General features: G+C 34.0%; 1 protein-coding gene across 2 annotated transcripts in view; it reads right to left on the reverse strand.

Annotated features, from left to right (window-relative positions):
• Window positions 1–23,249, reverse strand: part of LOC108761516 (uncharacterized) — a 39,902-nt gene extending 16,653 nt beyond the window's left edge. Inside the window, exon 1 of one of the 2 annotated variants that reach the window (XM_018508115.1) lies at window positions 22,838–23,249. In XM_018508115.1, the coding sequence (XP_018363617.1) occupies window positions 22,838–22,912 (75 nt within the window). In that variant the 5' untranslated portion in view covers window positions 22,913–23,249. The remainder of the gene's footprint in view (window positions 1–22,837) is intronic. The other variant, XM_018508114.1, reaches the window with a different exon arrangement.
• Window positions 23,250–23,580: the final 331 nt, after the last annotated feature.

Raw genomic sequence — 23,580 nt, forward strand, 5'->3', positions numbered from 1 at the left:
AATGTTATGACCTCAAATTTATAAATAAACTACAAACGCGATTTTATACAAGAATCAAGGCAAACCAAAAATTAAATAATTTTTAAACTAATAAGAGAATTGTGCTCAAATTTTTCACAGATATAAACGTAATAATAGAACAATCTGTGATACGTTATATTTTTAATAATGCTTTGAAATATATCACGTGCATCCTTTAAAAAACAAAGAGGAAAGGTCACAATATAGATAATAAGCTTCAAATTGCAATAATACAAATATGTTTAACGAAATTATAGGGATCAATAGTATAGTCAAGCATTTAATACCAAGGTAATTTGTGTGAAGTGTTCTTAAATTATTTCGAAAGCAAAATTATCGTGTCAATTTACCTTTTCCCTCGACAATATTGGTTTAATAAGCGGGCATTGGTTTATTATTTTATGAAAGTTATAATTACGCTCTTCTTACAAGGTAGCCTATCCATATCTATAAATTACTAACATAAATATAATTTCATAATTTGCGGAAAGCTCTACGTGAGTCATTATTTCAAATAAACCGCTACCAGTGCGAGATAAAACGTGGTGATTTATCAGCTTGGTGTACGTAGGTATATAGTGCTTTAATGTCATTCATATCTTTTCTCGCCGCAACTCGGAGCACCGATCGTAAATAATTGCGCTATAGTAACGATCGTGTTATTCATTTTGCGTACGGCACACAGGTACGCTCTTCAATAATTGAGAGGGCAATTACTCGTGTCACGGTATACGCAGTTGAATGTCATTGTATCTCGTCGGATGCGAGAGGATACGATATATGCAACGCGTCGTCGGCACGAAAGAGCATTCTTCGCCCGGAGGCTGCGTGCCCGCCCTCGAATTATCTCGCGAAGAAAAAGGAAGCCGAAGTCAAAACGTATGTTATTGACCCTGGCTCGTTCGGGTTCCTTCGTCTAACCACTCGTCTCGTCCTTTTTTAGCGCACGGCCGCTGTAACCGAACCCTGCGGCATTTTTGCCAGAAGTGCATCGTTCACAGTGTATGCAATTTACGACCATCGCCATCTCGCCATCGCCATCGCATCGCATCGTATCGCATCGCATCGCCAGCTTCGCGTTCCGAGTTTTACGGTTCGCCGCGTCCTTCGAAAAATACCTCTTTATGCAATAATGAGATAATTACGTTTGTTACGTTTGCACGAATGCGCAGAGTGTCCCCCGCGGTTGCCCGCTTTCTCTCGACCGCGAAAACCGGCATCGCCCGATCAGAGAAGGCATGTTGCAATAATGTTCGAGCTATCGATGGTTCTCGAGTTATCTGTGTATAAAATTGTAATTTCTCTTTTAATTGCATTCTCTCTTTCACTCTTACATATATTTTATTAACTATGTAAAGAACAAAGTACACCGAATATTATTTATGGAATTATATTGTAAATTATTTCAATATATAAAATAACGATTATTTTCCAAAAAAAGAAATGATTATGTGCGGTTTATTATCGAAGTTATTTGGAAATTTACGAGAGCAGTAAATTAACACGTAAGAGGGGTATTATGCTTTCGAATAGAAAATTTAACAAAGTTTAATTACGAATCTCGATACGCATGGTGTTAGAAATTAATCGTACGAAATATAGTCCGAAGGAGTAATTAATAAGCCTGCGCTGCGTTATCAGATCATGCAATGTGCGTCAATTAATTATTAAATTTCTGTAGTATCTGATGGGCGCTCGCGTTTCATCTCCTCCCACTTTTGCAAAGGCAATCTCTCGAAACCCGAAAGCGTGTAAGTGAAAGCGGAATATTTACCATGTCGCATTAAATTCATCTTTAAATTTATCCGCCGGAGAAAAAGTGGGCGAAAGAGAACATTGAAAAGCTCGTATTCGCAGCGGAGAAAATAATTTTCCACTTTACGTCACGAAGAGATAGCTATGGCATCACCAGGGAATCGCGAGAGAAATGGACGGCTTTTACATGAAAAGAATTCCTCTCATAACTGTTCCGAGTTGCAAACATTTTGAGAATTCTCATACACTGAAAATATTTGCAGTATCTTCGTCTTACTGCATTACGTCTTAAAAAGAGCTACCTAGCTAAAGTTGATTTTTCTTTAGCTCCAAGAAATTTCTATTTGCTATTTTTAACATCGCATATTTGCGCAGTTTACGATATGTATAATTGTGCATTTTAAAAGATAAAATTATTAAATTATTAAAAACTTATACATACACTGAGAACAAAATTTATTAAATTTTAATAAATATTTTTTTAAATATTTCTATAGCAAAATATTTATTAAATAAAAGAACCATTAGTTTGATTTAACTGTTCATTTTTTTCATTTATCTAAATATTTATTTACTGTAAGTAAATATTCCGCTAGGACTATTCAAAGAAATATTTATTAAAATTTAATAAATTTTTTTCTTAGTGTACACAGAAAATGAAATATAAAAAAGTCCATCAGAGCCTGCTAGGCTAAAGAGTTTTCTGTGCATCCGAACAACCGATGTAGACTCTGATTTTTTATATTTCACTGATAGATTCTTTCGAGAATCATTTTATATATTTGTATACAGAAAGGATAATCTCGCTAAAATATCTAACAATTTGGATACAGATATAAAAATAATTTTGTTAGGCCATTAAAATAATTCCGTAGGTCACTCAAATTGATTGGCAAAATGTCAAAAGTTTTGTAGCATTGTTCATCTTAAAATTCCTATATAATTATTTTGATGGTTTAACACAATTATTTTGAGATCTGTATCTAGTTAAGTTTTCAAATACTTCAGCAAAATAGATTCTTTCCATGTATGTAGTACATTGAAAGAAAACTTTGGTAGTTGCTGTAATAATTTAGATAGTAAAATATGCCATTGCATTTTTAATCGGTTGCTGGAACCGATTAAAAATCTATGCCATATTTTACCATCTAAATTGTTACAGCAACTAATCTTTTCTTTTAGTGTGTATATAATTTGTGTATGAAATCATTAAATTTTATTAAATTCACAAAAATTTATATTTAAAATATCTATATTTATCTATGTATAAAATATACTAAATTATTCCATTAATAATTAAATTTTAATGAAAGGGTCAATTAAGTAAATTAATCTGTCCACTTTAAAAACAGTAAATTATCCTTACGGCACAAAATTGCTAACATTCTTCTCTCAAGAGAGAACTTTAGAAGCCTGTTTCTCAGTTATGATATAAAGGCGTCTGGACCTTTAATATAAAGGCCGTTCAATTAATAAACTAACTGGGAAAGATTAAACCGCGCGAGTTGATCTCGCACAACTAGCTCGAAAAGCGGGATGGCCAAACGATATCGTTTTGCGCGTGTTATCTCCGCTTATCAACGATCTCTCGCGCGTTCGTAGGATGACGGCGCGTATCCGGAGAGCAGGAAATCCTACTTCGCTGCTTCTCGGCTCCTTTGTCCTCGCATTCCCGGCGCGCGTCATTTACGGCCGTATGTTTGCCCGACTTGATAATCTAAGAGGGAACGTATTAACCGAAACGTAACGACCGAGAAAGAAAATAATTTCTCAGCCCTACGCGCGCTGCAATTTCGTAGACGCGCATAAATCTCACTCTTCCACGCGATATTTGTTTTTCGAGTGTAATGTAAATTATGCGTCGGGCCAAGGGTCGTGCCTGCCTACACGCGAAACATATTATAGAAGAGATGAAACAATGCGCGCAATTTCAAATAAAACATTAAATAACGGACAATAGTTAATAATTGTATAAACAATAGACGAGAGAATATAAAGTGTTACTTAAATAAAAGAGAGATATATAAATCTAACATTTTAAACAAAGAAGTGCTACATAGCTAAATTTTTAAAGATAATTTAACTGGCGTAAACAGTCTGTTTAGATACCATGAAGCGTAATAAAAATTACAGCCGATTGTTCGAGGAATAATAATGCGAAACGCGTACACGTTTTGTGATCATCGCGGATACCCGCGTGTGTGCAGATGTGTCATTGAATGGCGAAAGTGAATCGCATTAAATTATTGCGAATATATATACATATATATATATATATATATACGGGACGAGAATGGCAATACTTATTACCTTCACCACCTGCGTCGAAATCGATAGAGGGATAGAATAATGCACGGCGTTCGAGCAGGTGGATATTACGGTCCTGCGGGCGCGCGCAAACGTTCTCCACAGTATACTTATCTACTTAGAATATTTATTATTCCCGCGACTGGAATTTTCATTGTAACAACATTGGAAACGAGCCGCCCGAGACCGCGCCGTGATGGATTCAGATACGCTCGAATGGTCGACGCTACACAGATCGCGTGTACTTCTGGGAACAACATAATTTAAGAACAAATCGTTTCCCTCCCGAACCGATTTTACAGTCCCGTAAGGAATGATAAAGAGCGCAATGCTCCGGTAGCAACGTGTTTGCATAATGCCACAAGAATAGATATTGCTTTACAGTTATTCTGTCCAAATTGCTCGTGATATTGACAATGAGTTCAATGGAAAAGTATTCATTCAATCCATTTCACGTTAACATATGTATCAAAAATACAAATATATAAAGACAATTTAGAAAAAACATAAAACATATATACAGTACAGGCATATTTTTAGTATTAAGAAAAATTGCGCTAATTGATAACCAGCGTTGACTTCTATTGCCTGTACTGTATGTTTTATGTTTTTTCTAAATTATTTTACTTCAAGGAGTCTATAAAAACTTATTAGTTTTCTGTTAATTTGTAATTTCTCATATATAAAGACTCTTGTTATCAAATAAAAATAAAAATCTAAGTAAAGGGTATATATAAAGAGTCAATAATCAATAAACAAAAAAATAAAATATAGACATATAATAATATAATTTCTCGATATCATTCCTCCAAATATATTGATGGTATAACAATAAAATGTCTCGATGATCTAACAATAATTACATGTTTCGGCTTCTTAATCGAGCCATCTTCAGATTTACTATATATTAGGTGTTAAACTTAATTCCTGCCGTTTTTGGTCTCCAAAATTTATTTATTTCGAAGGGAAGATGAATGAATACCTTAATCAAAGTAATTTCCTCCATTTTCTACTTTATTACTAATTAATAATACTTTATTAATAATACTTTGATTAAGGTATTTCCCTTCGAAACAAATCAATTTTGGAGACGAAAAACGGCAGGAATTAAGTTTAGCACCTAATAATTGCAGTCACAAATCACATTTTATAAATATATTTCGTTAGAAACGCAAATCATTTTATTTACTGTATAATTAGAAAAATTATAGATTTCTCTTGACGTATTATCTCAATGTAAGCAAAAATATGAATTTTATAGAAGTTATTTTAATTCAACCGATTTCAGATTAATACATTTCGTTAATAACGCAAATTGTTTTATTTACTATATAATTAAAAATTATAGATTTCTCTTGATGTATAATAATCTCAATGTAAGCAAAAATATGAATTCAATGGAAAAGTTATTTTAATTCAACTGATTTCAGATTAATACATTTCGTAAATAACGCAAATTGTTTTATTTACTGTACAATTAAAAATTATAGATTTCTCTTGATAATTTTACTAAAAGTAAATAATGAAGGGATTAGAATTTTGAAAAATTAGTATTTTCACGAAATTGCACTTAAATCTCTTTTAAATCGATATACCTAATTCCATCGTTATTTCAAGTAATGGGAAATCATCTTTAAGATTCGACACAGATTCTCGGTCTTAAACGGAAATTATCCTACGGCCAAAAACGGAAATTATCTTGCCGCCACGATCCGTATTATAGTATCGTCAACGGTATACGCAAATTGCCGCGCGCAAATAAAGGAGCAACCCTGGAATTTTGCTCTTGTGCAATCGTTTCTTTAACGGGACGTTCTTGAACATCGAAAAAGATGGCTTGTACGCATGCGAGCCTTTCCATTCATGGTATGTTACGACCGCAGCTACGTAAACCTCACGGAGAAAAGTGAAAGTACACGATGTTAAAAAAAAAAAACCGATGAGAAGCCGACAATCTCATCGAGATGATTTTACTGCCATCAATGTGCTTGTTTCGACATCTTTTTATGTAAACTTCTGAATCCTGGCTTTCCTTTTTCCAATCGCAGTATATAATAATTGCAATGCAATGATAGTTCCATATGTTTAAATAGTCAAGCAAAAAACCTACTAAGATGTTTATCGAACTATCATGTACTTTAACAATCGGCTAGAGTTGCGATATTACTGTTGCGAAGCGCGGCAAGAATAATTCTTCTCAAGTAGGTGCAAAGTCTAAGAGATTTTTCTTATTTTCAATATTAATGTCGTAAATCACGAGGGAAGGTCAGCTCTTTCGTTGTTGAGAAAAGCAGCTCTTATTCTTCTCGTATTCAGGAGCGACAATGGTTCTTCCAGGCAGACTCTTAACCCGTCTGGTCCTCCTGATGCGCGAGCCTCTCTTCCTTTGTGGTCTCGCTACAACGCCTCGGCTTCCAGATAGGATTCATACACGCCCGCGATTTTACGACAATGCCATTTCGTGCGCGCGGCATGGCACGCATCCACGTGTTGCGTTATACGCGTCTCCTGCGCGTGTGCATTCCGCACAGCGTGAAGAACGTTTCAATAATTTTGCCTCGCCGTCACTGCGAAGGTACGTGAGTCTGCCACGCTGATACGTGCAACATTGTTGTGAGAAGGCGGACAATATCCTTCGCGGAAACCACTGTGCAAAATAGTCTTAAGATAATGATTGAAATTTTCAAGAGTATTGTTAGAGTAATTTAGTATCCTATAGTCTCTTAAACTGTAGACGTTCGTATTTTAAAGAAACTTATTATTAATTAATTTCGAAAAATTTCGGAGAGCTCGATTTTTTGCAGTTCTTCAATCTTCGGATACAAAATTCTACAATTTCCTAAAATATTTTAATTAATGACACCTTTTCTACACAAAAGAGTATATATAATGCCTCAGAATTTGGAAATGATTGTATGATTTAAAAGCAGTTTTGAGATTCTTATTAATATCGAATTATTAATATTTTTATAAGATGCTGATTAGCATTAATTTTATTAAATTGTTTATCTTTGCAGTACATAATATTTCTACTCTAGTTTTGTCCATGATTGCGTTTCAAGATTGAAAAAGACGCGTGGTTTACAGAATTAGAGATAGATGTATGTATAAATTCACACTTCACAATATTTAAGCACTTAATTAGATAAATTATTTGGTATATACGTATTTTATTACAAAATATATATTACACAATGTACAGTACAAACTTCATAATAATAAAAAATATAGAATATTATTAAAGTGAATAAAATTATTTATAAACTGTATATGTAATAAATGTATACAAGTTACGTGTAAATCTTATTTCACATTGTATTAAGCAGCTGGAATAACTGAAGATTATTTTATTTAAAATATTTATATCTTAAAAAAGAACTTACAATATAAAAAATCATACACTGGATTACTCCAACAAATTTAAAAATAAAAGAAACTATGTTAAGAAGGACGAGCCAAAATAACAAATTTAATGTATGTAATGTACGATACAAATAACATAAAAATAAATAAAATAAGAATACGCCTACATTAAAACAACAGACGTTTCGACTCTTCCTTAAAAACTTAAAAATTTCAATTATTATTTTAAGAGTATTTGTTAAGTGATTTCTGCAGAGAATATTGTTTAAATATATCTTCAAATACCTCGTAGATAATTTCAATATAGCTACCACACTATCAGTGCGGAAATCGTGTCTTAATGATATCACGGTTCGCGCTTTTACAATATCAGCACATCTCAGAACTAATCGAAAAGAAATTGTTACAATCTTTCCATCCACGAGTATACGTGCATCACGCTGACATTTTGTGTGTCTACAGAACACTTTTTTCGCTGTTAAAGAGTCGGATAGTGTGCAGTGTGCGCCGTTAAGGGTTGACGCTCTCCTTTTGCGGTCTCACCACTCAGCCTTAAGTTTCGCACACGTTTACGACGACGCTATCTCTAACGCGGTGCAGCGCAGCGCAGAGCGTGAATAACGCTTCGACAATTTCGTCTCGACATCTCGCCCGCGGCCGAACCGCAGACATAAATCACGATCTCCACTGACATACCTGATTTGCCGACTGCCATAGGCATATACACCGGGTATAAGCTCTGTATAGATCATGCGATGTCAAGTGTTTAACCCTCCTGTAGCGAGCCATGAATTGTCAGCGGACCAAGGACGAAAGTCTCCTTCAGCCGGACCCATCAACGCTAGTTCTCCGCTTCGGTTACTAGCGGGTGCTTTGCGGTTAATACTATGTCAATTAAATGTCTTGGAAATGTTTCCTAAAGTTTGTTTTGTAAAGTAACACGTTAAATATCCGTGTTACTAGTCAATAAAACGATATCTAATGAAATATATTACTCTCTAAATTTGAATCAGTGGATAGTCACTAATTACCCAGTGGTATACTTGGCACTGATAATCAGTGAAGTTCAACTAAAAAAGAATATTTGAGCATTAATAACTAAAATACTGATATTTGCATATTAATTTCAATCTTTCAATACCATATTCATTGAATTTAAGCACTAAAACAAGATTAGTTAGAGCATATAATAAAGATTAGCTAGGTTAGGGATCTCACATTTAATTCACTGATTACCAGTAGCATACTTGGCACTAATATCAATGATTACACGGAGAAAATTTTATATTTAAAATTACTAAAATAATGTGGTAGTAGCTGTGGTTCATGTAAATTATAAGTTTAAATGCTATAGTTATTTTTTTAAAAACAATAATATAACGTAATTTTTACACTTTTTCATAGTAAAAATTTTTTATTACAAAATCAAATATACCTAGCAAATTTTGTTTGCGTGCCATAGTAAAAATTAACTGTTTTCATGTTAGAATATGGCTTAACAAAATAATTACTTTATTTATGTGATAAAATTAGTATTACCATAGTAAAAATTAAGTTGGAATCATGTTGTGAGAGTCCATCGAAAATACAAGACATAGTAAAGTGTAATTTAAAATTGTATTAAAACTTAATATAAAATTTTGTATCCACTGATTCAGATTTAGTAGATACTGTAAAATGTAATAACTTTGGCCCGAAATTGGGGTATTTTGACCTAAATTTTGGTAATACACAGACAGCACGAATCTGCACACAAAACGCCTTAAAAATGTTTTTACAGACATGTTGATGTCTGCTGTCCTAATTTTGAACATGCTTAGTGTTTAGGTGTTTTTAAAAATTTAGGTTGAAGTTATCCCGACTGGAGCAAAGTTATTTCATTTTATAAAGTATGATAAAAAATAGCCAATATCGTATTTATATGTACATTTTTATAGGAGAATTTTAAATATTCATGTTATTACAAAGTATGCAGTCGCATCAGCTTAAAAAGAGAGAAAATTTAAGTTTCAAAATAAAAAGAAAGAAAGAATCCATAAAATAATCCTTGCTCTCTAAATTCTTCGGAGTGGAATCTCATTATAAACAGTGAGACTTCGAGGCAATCTTGAAAAAATGTGACTCGATTTTCAATCTTTAAGAGTGAGATTCATTTTGAAAGGTTTAGCATGTGCGTGTATATGAATGCAAGAAAATTAGTTTTTCCAACAGATTTATCACTATTTAAAATTTTATTTGTATTAAAATTCTATTAAAATTCCGAACTGTAATTCTTATCAAAATAACTCTAAAATATCAGAGAACACTGAATTAAATGTAACGAGAATAAAAATCTCAATATTTTATTATTATTTCGTGCAAGTTGACGCCTTTTTCAAAGCAATTGCTTTTTTGCCCTGTGATCATAGAAGACAGGAGGAGCGTCGAGTGTGATGCCATACTTCAATAACGTGTTCACGCGATGGTAGACCCGTTTTTGCTCGGACGATACCGTCATGCGTAAATGCGTAAATTGTGCGGCACGTGTGATAGACCTCACGCGCCCTACATGCATTCATAATCACGGTATTCAGTGCTATTCTTCTCCAAATTACACACTTCCCCCGTGGGAGAGTTAATCGCGATCGATCTTTTATTCGCCGCAACTTTTAACACCGCGATCCCGTTCGCCTACATGAATACCGTAATAAAGCTGTAATTCTTCTAGCTCCGGTCGATCCAAAGTTGCAAAGTGCACGTTGGTAATAATCACCGTCGTCCATTTACTTTTAGCACGTATTAAATCTATAATAAATATGTATTCACGTATAAATTATGGACATTAGTATTCATTAGATAAATCGTTTTCACCATCTGTATTGTAATGATATAGGTAGACGTAACGCGAGAGAGAAAGTATACAGTCCAGGTGTTAACCCGGCATTAGTTGTTACTTAACAAGATCGAATGGATTTTCGAAAGGTTTGATCGCCGATTGAATTCGCATTCGTTGTACCCCGAGTTTTCACGTCGCACTCTAACCGATGTTCATACATTCTCATTTTCACCAGTCATGCAATGACAAAGTTGCATTATTATTTATTGCACGCGTGTTCTGTGCCAACCGACAACATTTATCACGGTCTACATACTGAGCAACCGGTAGGAAGAAAAATGGACACCACGCTTTTTCTTCCTGATCGCTATGCGGGTGGTATGTCGCATTTCATTGATATGCACGTTCTCGCGTTGGGTTTTGGGCAATATCTTGATAACACCGTGAAAATGCCATGAAAGCACGGTGAAATCGCGTCGCATTATGCGTATTGTGTATCACAACGTACTATGCGTGCAGATACGCGTAGCGGTCGAAACGCGCGGTGGCGTCGTCATTAACACCGTTTCCGTTTGTTCTGATACGCCAGAACTCGTAACATTGCTGATGCGTAATTCCCAGGTAGCACTCCGGATTTTTCCGACGCGGATCGAGTAACGTTATACGCGTTCGCCGAGCGAAACCAGCATTCTTACGGCTGCATTCCTCTATTTTTTTTTCCTTCTTACCAGGAGCCTCTCGCCTCGCTGACTCCGAAATCTCGCGAGAAGAAGCGACCATATCAATCTCCATCATACGGAATTTCTAGCGTTACTTTATTCCCCTCCAGGACGTTTATAATTAACTTTCATCGCGCATCGCTCGTACTTTTACACGATAAAGAAACTACGCGTGTTATTGCTATTATGTTACAAAAAAATTCTTATACGCATTATACTCTTAGAAAAATTATTAATAAATATGAAAAACATACTTTATATTATAAAAATCCTGATTTATAGTACTTATTCTTGATTGTTTCTTTTTGTAGAAATTCAATTTACTTACAGGCCAATTATTTATTTTGCGTTTTAATACTAAAACCGCGGCTGTGCCATTTTTCACCCGTCTGATAGTTTCTCTTTTCCAGTTAATTTGGATTTGCACGTGGAGCTTTAGATTTTTGTGACTTTTCATGAATTATTATAATATATAATTATAATTAATTGAAAATAAATATAAATTAGTAAAGGACTCTTCTCTTATCAATAAGTAAAGATACGAGTGAAAGGACATATAAGAGTCAATTAAACATTATTCAATTTTCTGTGCGTCAAGACATAACATGTATTCTTAACAATAAAATTTTAAACGAAATTAATGAAATTATCAGAGAACATACAACTTATATGAGTCAAGATACTAAAAATTATTACATGTTTCAGCTTTTTGATTAGGCCATCTTTAGATATCAATAAAAATATTTAAATTGTTATGAACATTAAAACTGTACGATTACATGTATACTCAAAGGAAGATATAATTAATTAATTATAAATAATTTTAATTTTATGGTGACAACTCTTCCTCGTAAAAAGTCAAATTTACCTTGGACCACGATTGGGTTGATTTAGATCCGCGATAGTGTTAAGAACACTGCTGTTCAATATTTTTAATACTCAAAATACATAAGTAATTAATTATTACCTTCTAGTACGTTTCTATAAATGATTTGTTACTCATATTTTTAGAGGAACACCTAATTTCTTCGAGAATTTAATTTAGTACTTCCACGTACATATTTTTTATAGAAATTGTCTTGTTTTTATTATCGCGACAAACTTAACATACAGAATAGAATCATACTTTCACTTTGCTTTAATTAGTAAAAATGTTCATCTTTGCGTAAAAAAATAACATTCTATACAGCAGGTGTCATGCGTTTCTGCGAATGTACGTTACGTAGATTTGCGGAATGACTGTTAAGCGGGGAATTTGTGCAGGCGATCTATCTTGGAATATAATTAAATGATTAGTCAGTTGGTTGCGGTTGATTTCTGCATATAAGAATCGCCTAACGTGCCGAGACAGTCCAGGTAGACTCGTCATCGCTGCATGGCTACGTACATAAATCACGTAATGTAATCCTTGATGAGCCGCAAGAATAGGCAGCCATTTCCTGATCCCGTAACTTTTCCCTCATGCATCGTTTGGTCCCCCATAAGTACACACTACAGTAATTAGTTTAATTACGCGTTTCTTTCCCGAATGCACTAAATCTTGAATAAGGCGTATAAAAATTGCAATATGTTGCATTTGTGACATTTCATTAGCAATTTATTTCATTTTATTTTATTTTAGTTTAAGAATATTTTTATTTTACAAGACACAGAAAAAGTACAATTCTATTACGAAATGAAGAATATGGTATCATAAATTAGCCAAAAACATTTTTAATATTTCGCATTTGTTAATTTGTTTCCTTAACTCTTCATTATATTCTGGCGTTTTAAATTCGTTAAATATATGAATTTGTACACATATTACACCGAGAAAAACATATTAAATTTAAAAAATATTTATTTAAATAGTATCAACTAAATATTTATTTACAATAATCAAATATTTATTGAATAAAACAAAATAGTTAAGAATTCAATAAAATTAATGATTCTTGTAACAAAAATATAAGTATACCTTTATATTTAATAAATATTTAGTTAGAATATTTACACAAATAATTTATTAAAATTTAGCATATTTTTAAAAATATATATTTAGCAAATTATTTTTATGCATATTATTTTACGATTAAAAAAAAATTTTCGCATTTATCTTCATATTATCACCTAAATAATAAAAGTATAGAATACCAATTATTAATTTTTATTTAATTTTAAATATGTAGATTAACAAAGAGAGCAATAAAAATTGAGATTAAATGTTGGCGTGTTAGAAACACTTTTTCTGATCGTCGCAAGTAATTAGACGTTAAAAAAATCACGCAAGTAATGTAGGATTAAAGCTACAGGCTAAGTATCACTGAATGCGAAAAGGATGCTGTAACTTAGAGATCTCGTGGGCTTTTGGTCGACGCGACTAAGACTTCTTTGACTATTAAAGCTTCACATGGCGCCGATACAAGCGCGATTCAATCGACGTCGTTATGTTTACGGGAATAAACCGTAAGGTTTATTCGTCTCATCCGGGGAGATCGGCGGGAACACTGAAATCAAACGGGGCGATATTTCACGGTTTTTGTGTCGCGACGCAGCGCTCTCGCTATCGATTCCCGATACCGCGGACTCGACGAGTGACTTGCCGCGGGCACCACGTCGATCGGCCGGGATATTACATATCCGCTTGCACTTTCGCAATCTTAAAGAAAAGACTTATTATCGTGTAATAAACGTAGGCTGCGGCCATGCGGCGTAGGTAGAACTATCTGGTCCGTGGTCGTTCTCCGAAAATGGACACGACGGGGATCGGAAGAGAGGCGCGAGTTGTGTTTCTCTGATCGTCGCAAGTTGGCGAACACTGATGCTATGGTCTCCCGATCAAGTACGATCCCGAGTATGCGTGGGTGATTTCTGATATCATTCGGACATTACATATTTTGTAGTCTTCTATCAAACAAAAATACAGTTTCATTACACAGAATAATTTTCCCACAAGTTTCAGTCGAGCGGATAGTTTTTATTCCTTCATTATACTTCACTGCATATTCATATTCAAGCTTTGTAGAGAAAAGTAAATCTAGATTTATACTAAGTGTTATTTGGATTAATTAAGTCTTATTTAGAAAAGTAAAAAAACGAACATAGCTTTATTGTTTGTATATATAATTTATATATGAAAGAACGATTTTACTGAAGTCTATTTAATCTATTTAAAAATTTAGGTGTCTAAAAATTTAGATACCCAGCAAACCGTATATAACTGTCATATAACATAGTTACGAAACATGTTTACATAAATATGTTACGATATATTTACATATACATGTAATAATTAAATCTATATTTTGCTGGGTACGGAAATCTGAAAATAATTGATTGTTGAACTAAATAATTATATAGAAATTCAAGAATAATGAGCAATGCTACAAAAAGTTATAATTATAGCAACCAGTTTGTGTTTCACATTGTTTGATAGTTATTTTGATAATTCAACAAAATTATTTTCAGATCTGTATCTATCTAAACTGTTAGTTCAACAAAACCGTTCGTTCATATAGAACGCAATAATAAGGAAATTGCGACACGGATCAATGCTTTTAATAATAATTTTTATCTGTCTACCGTATGAATACTTCTGTATAGAGTTAAACGGATTAGCAATTTACATTTACATTTGTCTGGTTGAATAGAGAATAATTCCTACTGCGGCTTCTCGTTAATACTTTGCACAGCAGAGAAATCGATTCGGTAAAGACGCTGTAAAGATTTCCATTAAGCAAACGTAAGAGCAAGCTGTAGTCAATGGTAATATACGCGAAGCGATTCGACTCGAATGGAAACGAGAGTATCCAACGTACGGAAAGTTGCTATTTGTGATCGAAGCTTTGCGATATTTTACCATATGTTTAGCACGGCCGTTGTGATAAAGACACTTTATTTTATGTTTTGCGGGTACGGCCCATGTCGATTTACGACATTATGTTCAACGCTGAATAGATTGTAACTTAAGGTACCTCTCCCATCGCCGGACATATTTACACATCGCCGTGGTGGATTTAATGAGTGGACTACTGACAGTAAATTCCGCGACGCGATAAAATAAACCGGGACGAGATACGCTAATGTCGGCTAAACGTAGTTTTAGTACCGTGCCGTGCAACGTATGTTCGAACATGTCAATAGGCATTTGCAAAACAGTTTCTAAGACCGCCCGGAGTAACCTCGCGATCGTTAACATACATATTGAGTAAACGCCGTATTAATCCTTCTACTCTGTCGTAAGACATTTTTGAGCTTCCATCTGCAACCTGAGTCTTTTTTGACACAAGCAATTTTACTCTCAAATTTCATTCTTATTTTTGATCAAACTTTTATTAAATAAAAATTTTAACAATGTAAATAGAGACGTTGAAAAATAGCCCTGAAATTTTTTGCAGAACAGTAAAAAATGTAAAAATACTTGGGCTGGTTAAAGATCTAAATTGCATGATGGGAGTAAAAATATGATTGCAGACGAAGAGTTAAAATAAAATATTACCAATAGAATACGAGAAAATTTATTAGCCCTCCCTCGTGTATTATTATACAAAAAACGTTTGCAACAAACAAAAATGATCCGAAAGAGAAATGATTTCACTATTCACGAGAAAAGTAGCAAACGTTGCTATTTATAGGTATGATTTATTGGCTACCGGAGTAGCAGTAATTTACGAATGAGCGGTGAGCAAAAGAGAATATTTCGCGAAATAATCGCGTTTTATCCGATGATTTAGTATCATCTCGTAAAATATTGAAGACGGACGCGCGATGCACATTTAAGGCTCTAGCGATCGCGTGCACTACAAGGCCGCAGGACGCAGAGAAAGATTTTCTACGTGTGATCGATGCACTCTCGGGGACACGGTGAGCACGCATCGCGAAACCGCAGGCATGTGCAAGGCGAGCATGAATTAAATAATCTAGGTTGATTTTACCTTGCACGCCTTTCCGATGCGTCGTCATTGAGGAGGAGCTACGTTTATGACTAGATCATCCGACGTTGCTCACGCACGTCAAGAACCACGTTACATCTCGCTCATGTGATATAAGAATGAAGCTAAAATAACCGCCGCAACGTAGCAATTCTACAATGTCAAAGATCAGATGCTCCGGTACTAGCTTAGAACCGACGACGGCATGTAGATGCTAGTGGCAGCCAGTAATGTTCTCGTACAGCGATTCTTACTTGCTATAATAGATATAAAGGCATTCTAGATGTAAAAGATACGTTCAATTGTGCCTGTGATAAAACATTAATATTAATAACTAGACTGCAGATATTTATGCAAAATACTTAACTGAATATTAACCATCGGACAGTTTTAGCAGATGATCGTTGTTCGTTAGAGTTATTAAAAAGTAAAGTAAAAAGATTGAGATTGCCATCTGTAAATATGCAATTTATGCAAAATATACATTTTATGCAAAATAGTCATTTAAGTATTTTGCATAAACATCCGCAGTCTATTAATAACATAAAAATAACGAATTAATTTTACATTTGAAATTGGCTGTACCTATTTACCTCGAATCTTACTCTAAATTGATACGAGAATACGAAGAAATTCATCTAAGATCCGCATATTTTCGTTGTTAGTAAATGCGAAGTAACGTCTTTCTATTTTACTAGTCACTTAGTTTATTTAATTTACTAGTTGCGTAAAGTATAAGCTGTCATAAATTCTTTCTACCCACAATCCGATTTACAATCAATAGGATGGAAAATGATGAGTTAACATGATGCATTGAACGCTCGTGAAGAATATTTCTTTCGTTTTCTCCGATATGACGCAGCCATGACTTATGTAAGACGATGTAAAAGTATGCGTACGTGCGTGTGTTTGGTCAGTTACGCAATGGTCCGAATTTATCACTTTCTCACGTCGTTTTATATAGGACGCACTATCTTACCCGTAGTGTCACAGGGGACCTCATAAATATTAATACGGTAGCGTATATAAGAGTAAGGCTATGCGGAGTAAGGCCACGCGCTCAATAAGGCCGCCTAGTATCGAGGTTCCGACGTAATGTCCCTCGGCTGTTCACAGGAACACATCGGAAAGGGAAATGTCGCACAGAAACTCGCATACACGTATTCTCAATTAATTCGCGAGCGCGTTTCTCAAGTTACATTTTTTGCAATTAAAATTCTGTAATCTACAGACGGTGATCTTCCATTTATCAGCGTAAATAAACGAAGTTTATTTAATGAATAAAAAAAATATTTCGTATTAATTAGTCTGGAATTTTAACATAATTAAGGTAATGTTTATTTAACTTAAGTGGTAAATAAATTCTCAAAAAAGATAATAAATTCAGAAAAAATAAACAAATGATAAATGGGCAATTGGGAATTGCTGTTGTAAACGGTACGTAGGTTTTGTTTCTTTAAAATATTTTATATTACATCGTGAAATACTTGAACATGTTTCGGATAATCTTTAAGCCTTCTTCAGCAAGAATTCAGTAGATAGTACAATCAGTTATCCATGAGTAGTGGTAAAAAATCTTTGAGAGGACACTAATTGCACTAAATCGATAATTGAAGTGTCGGTCAATATCAGTGATGGCAGTAATATTAAAGAGTAAAACTCTCCATCGTATTGACTGATACTTTAATTTACTGCAATTAGTGTTCTCTCAAAGTTTTTACTTATACGACTCATGAATAACAACTGATTGTACCATCACTGAATTTTTGCTGAGAAGAAGGCTAAAAGATTAGCCGAAATATGTTCAAGTATTTCACAATATAGGTCATTTACATTTTTAAAAAATTTATTTAACTTGTTTATGATAGAGGAAAAGCCCCTATTATGAGATACCGAGTTCATTTAAATAAATGCTAAAAGTCTATGAGCAGAATTTAAAAAAATAATAGGTCAATTTGAAGGGAATTTAATAAGCTTTAAGATAACGTTACATACAATTTAATTCAAATTCTATTTTTTCTTAAATTAAAGAAATGTGAAAAGTGAGCAAATCACAAAGTTAACAAATTGTGCTTGTTATATGCGGTTATATGCGGAATTGTAGTGCAACAATGTTTAATTAAATTCAAATTAAAGAAAATATTTTGAAAATGTATTCTTTATCCAAAATAGCATATAAAGAGAGAATAAAAAGGAATATAAATTAACTATCATTATTGCTAAGGAGAACATAAAGTATACATCCGCAAAGTAAAATCAACTAATTAACAATCCCAGATTCTCATTTGTTTATTTCATGATTATTTTCAAGGCGACTCCAGCTTGTTAGCCTAATTTGCACGTTACGTAGTGGAAATATTAAATTCGTTGCTTTGCTGAAAACACGCTGCGAGTCGCACAGGCGAAATAAACGCGCAGTAAACGTGCAACGTTACAACATACATTTGTTTCATTTTCATTTGAGCAAAATGGAATCTCAGGATGGTCGCGCGCTAATCTCGAACGAGGGTTAAGATCTACTAAAGGTCGCAACGTTAGTGATAACAAATGGTAATCAGTTGGATGCGCGATAAACAATGCAGATACCGCCCATGAAGCGGGAGCGGCTTCTCGTTAATTAGATTTTTTGATTAACTATATATAAAGCTGGACCGCGCGCGGCGCGCTGAGGCAGGCGGTCCGCTCTCGCACGTGTTGCACGCCTGTGCGCACGCACACGCGCTTACACACGTGCACGAGGGTCCAGTGCATTCCTTCTCGTAATAGACGGACCCCGAAGCCTGGAACTTTTCGTCCCGTGATACATTTCGAAACGAACAAAAGAGTTGAACGCGGAGCGTTAACCTTTCGGATTGACGGCGGAAGATGAGATTTACTTTCGAAGATGAGGAAGTAAAATTGATTGTAAAATTATATAATTATAAAAGACATTTTAAAAAGAAACAATAGATATGCGCGTAAAATAGAATGTTAATTTTTATTTTCTAATAAAAAGAAATAAGCTCGATTCGAATAAATCAAAACATAAAAGGTTGGGCAACGAGCCAGATATGAATACAAGAGACAATTTAATAGATTACATACAAACGTTTCGACTCCGATCGAGTCATTTTCAATGTTAGAAGACAAATTTAAACTTATAAAACAATAACATCGGAACATATAAATCTTAACAAATAATAACGTTTGAATATATAATTATAAAGAACAGTCATAAATACTGGTAAAACAATTTTTCCATATTTGATGTCAAAAATTGTATAGCCAGATCAGTCCGGATGTAACAAGTTCATATTTGTAATCATCATGTCTATAAACAGTTAACACTACTTTTATCTTCTAAATTTTATTTCTTCTTTGTTCCACGATTTAAAGTTATTGTTTGATTTCAGATTGATGGTAAAATGGGATTTACTCTCGATTTGGCAAAGATGAGAAAGTGATCTTAAAATTATGCAATTGTAAAATCGCAAAAATAAAATGTCAATATTTTATTTCTTAAATTTTATTTTTCCTTTGTTCCATGATGTTTTAAGTTATCACATAATCTACTTTAATTAAAGAACAGAATATAATACAAGATGAACTTGTTTTAAAATGTAAAAATACATATTCTCAAGGATTTGCTTGTCAGACAAATTTTTGCGTATTTGTAAAATCACGAATGAAGGACTCCGCCACTTTCGAGCAACAACAACTTTCACGTTATCATGATTTTTTTTGCTGTATTTTTATTGCACCACGATGAAATCGAGAAACTAGTTTGCATCCATTACCATAGCCTGGTTCAGCTGTCTTAAAAGAGATATGTAACTTCGCTACGCCGTTCAAAAAGTAGAGAAAAACTCATTTATTTTAATGCAAATTGTGTTTCCTTCGCTCGTACAAATCTCAACGAATGAAACGCTTCATCAAAAAGTGTCAATACAATGTAAGAAATGGGAAAGAGAAAGATGTAATAAATAATAGCTAATGAAAAGTAAACATATGTTAAAATAACTGTAATATATAATACGTATTATTCGGCTACTTCCGCAATGATCGAGTCATATATAAAGCATTTTTATAAAGATTGCGGAAAGCAATTAGCAGTCTTGCTAATGCTGTATGCAATAAGTTAGAGATGGTATAGCCGTAAATATATACATTAAGCACAGAGATTCGTTTGCGATATAATCGCACGCGATGGAAATCGCCGAAGAACGTGACGTCCGTAAGTATAGTTACGGATATTTAATTCGTGCTTTTCTCTCTCTCTCTCTCTCTCTCTCTCTCTCCTTAGTCTAAGTGCAATAAAAAAAAAATGTAAAACGACAAAATATTCTTAGATACTTTAATTTAAGTATATGCATGCTCTTTAATTTCTTATTAGTTTTGTAATAAAAATAAGACATGAAGACAAGCTTAAATTCTAATATATATATAAGAAAAAGAAACACTCAGAGTTAGGAAGATAGCTTTACGAGTTACTTATAAGTTATTTTTTAGGTTACTTTATTATAGAATTTGTATTTATCATAGAAATTAAGTACAAGGGCTGGTTTTTCCATCTTTGGATGGACTATGTGATCATTTACCTACTGGATAAATAAAAGAATAAAAGAGTAAAAGCATAAGAGAGTAAGAGAATAAGGGGAGTATCAGACTACGGGTTGACGATTACGATTGACGGTTGCCCGGTTCTATTTCAGCCAATTACGATGGAGTCGCTACATCGTGATTGGTTGAAGTAGAATCGGGCAACCGTTAATCGTAATCGTCACTTTGTAGTCTAATACGGGCATAAGACAGTGAGCTGAAGTTTACCAAAAGGTAGAACCCAGCCTAATGTTCAAATTCTTCACCTCTAGATAACTTTATCCGAGAGATATCTTCCAATTTATAATGGAGCTATCTCCTGGATAAAGTTATCCGCAACTTACCTGGAAGTGAAGAAATTGGACATAAGACGGATATTTTATTTTAATGTAACATACTTTGCGACTTTTTTATAATGTAAGACTTTTTTAACATCAATTGACTATCAATATAATATACTTTGCGACTGAAAAAGACTCAGTAGGGTCGAAACTAGTTTCGCGAGATTAATGTAAATCGGACATTAAAATTATTTTAATATAGTAAAACATCTTATTTTTCGCTCGTCTTTGTCCGTCATTTTATATATAATTTTCTATTGTGTTTTCAATAACGAGCAGGATATTATTGATCATATTTTTATTTTTATGTTAGAGTGCGTCCAAATTATCGAGCTGAACACCGAGCTGCGAATCGAGCCTGCATCCACATTTGATGTGACTCTATATTGATTTCGATAATGTGGATATAGGATCTTTACGATCTGGACGCACTCTTATATTTTATTTGCTCCAATTTCGTATTACTTTTTGTACTCAGATTTTATAACAAATACATATATAAGGTAACCTAAGAAATAATTCATAAATAACTTGTAAAGTAACTTTCTCAATCTTGGAAACATTTCAATATATGTATGTAATAAATATTACTTATTTTAATATTTTATCGTATATATTTAAACTGTGATGCTAATATAATTTTCGGTTCATTTTATCGTAATGTCTACCTACGGTTTATGAATAATATATGCAACTACATGAAAAATATAAATTGATTTTGCATATTCATTGCTGATATATTATGGTTGCATATAATTTGAATCAGCATGGCACAATGTTGTAGAATGCTATTTTTTGTTTGATGATTTATATATTTATGATTTTCTTTCTACATTGCGCCGAACATTATGCACATTAATAAAGCGAGCAAACAAGAGAAAAATAAATAACGAGACAGAACGAGCTTATCAAATCATAAAATAAATTTTAAAATTTCTCTCAAGATATTTAATCATTCAATACTTTGCTGCAATATCAACCCTCCTTCGTTTATATATTATATCCAAGTGGTCTTTATCTTCGCTGAACTAATTAATATGTATGTGCTGAGGGTATGCTTACCTTTCATTTATTAAACTTACATTTATCGTTTACACTTGATAATTATATCGCTCATTAATTTTACATTAATATTACGATTATAAGATGAAGAATTCAAGAACTCAAGAAAGTGAAATAGCATTTTTCTTTCAAGTAGAAAAATATAAAGACTATCTCGAGAGTTTACTGTATTTTCTTTTATTTGTAGACGTTTTGTATAATTTACAATCAATTTTTGTAGCAATAAAAAGCAATAAAATATTTGTTATAGCTATAAATAATCAAACGAATTATTTACAAAAAATATTCTGTTTTAAATTAATGTTTATTGAAATTAATTTTAATAAAAAAGAGAAATTTCAATTTATATGAAAGACAAAAAATGTATATTATAATTCATACATATATTATACGAATTTAATATACATATTTTATGAAAATTTTAAGAAACATCAGTTTTAAATCAGTAAAAGAGGAAGGACGAAAAAGAAAGAGAAAATTACGAAAAAACCTGCATGGGAACTTTAAAATACTTCAGCTCCAGGAATCCGGATGTTTGAAAGATAGTAATCATTCTAGCAGATCAAACTTCGCGGTCAAGTTATAATACGTGTCCTGAGCATTGAACGCTTCACGCAGTTGAGATGTTATCGAAAAAAATACTGTGTTACGATTTTTTATAACTTAGAAATTAAAACAAATGTCGAGATAACATATAAATTATTATTATTATATGCGAAAAATGCAAAAGAAAAGTTCTCTATCTTGTAACTTTAGTGCTTTTTTTCTACAACATTACATGGTCTTAAAATCATTTTTAATGAAGCTTCCATTTTTAATGAACAACATTCTTACAAATACAGCCGGGTTTCCCGCGGAATTGTTTGACAGCACATCCGTACACAAACGCGCAGTTTCCGGCGCGTTCGGTGGCGCGTTTGAAACGGTGGGATTCTCGTCTTGGGATAACAGTTCCTTCGTACTTACCTGGCCAACATTGAGCGCCAGGAGCCAACAGCACACCGCCGCCGTCGGCAGCAACCTCCTCATCGCGACGGTCATTTTGCAGGATGACCCGCGTCCGCGCGTACTGGCTGAGTTGCAGAGCGTGTCGCACTCGCCGAAGGACCCGCCGAAGGCCAGTCTCTCACGTCACATTTTCCTCGGTCTCCGAGAAGAGTCTCATCGTATCCGCCGAGGTACCGTGACGCGATAGTCAGACGCGCTCGCGAGGTGACCACGAGGCGTACCACACGAGGCCGTTCTCCTTTCGCACGCACGCCCTTGCTGACGCGTTGGTATCGCGAAATAGTCTCGGAAATCGACTAAGAAAGTCAGTACGACCGCGACGAGGAAGATCGCTGGCGGGTGTTAGACTGGCGCAATAATGACTGCGCTCACCGAGCTACTCCGAGGGACGCTCAGATGTTCGGTTTACTGGTGGGGATGGAAGTGGCCGTAGTGGCCATTCCCTCTTCATCCGACTCGTTGTATACGCGATGTGGGCTGCGGGCATTCATGTCTCCGGATTCAGTATAGCTGCTCCATGGTTGCTGGTACCGTCGTGAGAGGACGGTAGGGAGCAAGCAAGTGGTTGGCAATCGCGATTTCTGATGTATCAGCAAGGCTTCGTGAAAGTTAGGCTCATAGCGTTATTCAGTTAGTTTTACGGCAGTAACGCCACCAAAAAGTAAACCACCCAGTGAACACAAAGTTATATGTAACGTATC

This window comes from Trachymyrmex cornetzi, unplaced genomic scaffold (genome assembly GCF_001594075.2).
Source record: "Trachymyrmex cornetzi isolate Tcor2-1 unplaced genomic scaffold, Tcor1.1 scaffold25, whole genome shotgun sequence".
Taxonomy (NCBI): domain Eukaryota; kingdom Metazoa; phylum Arthropoda; class Insecta; order Hymenoptera; family Formicidae; genus Trachymyrmex; species Trachymyrmex cornetzi.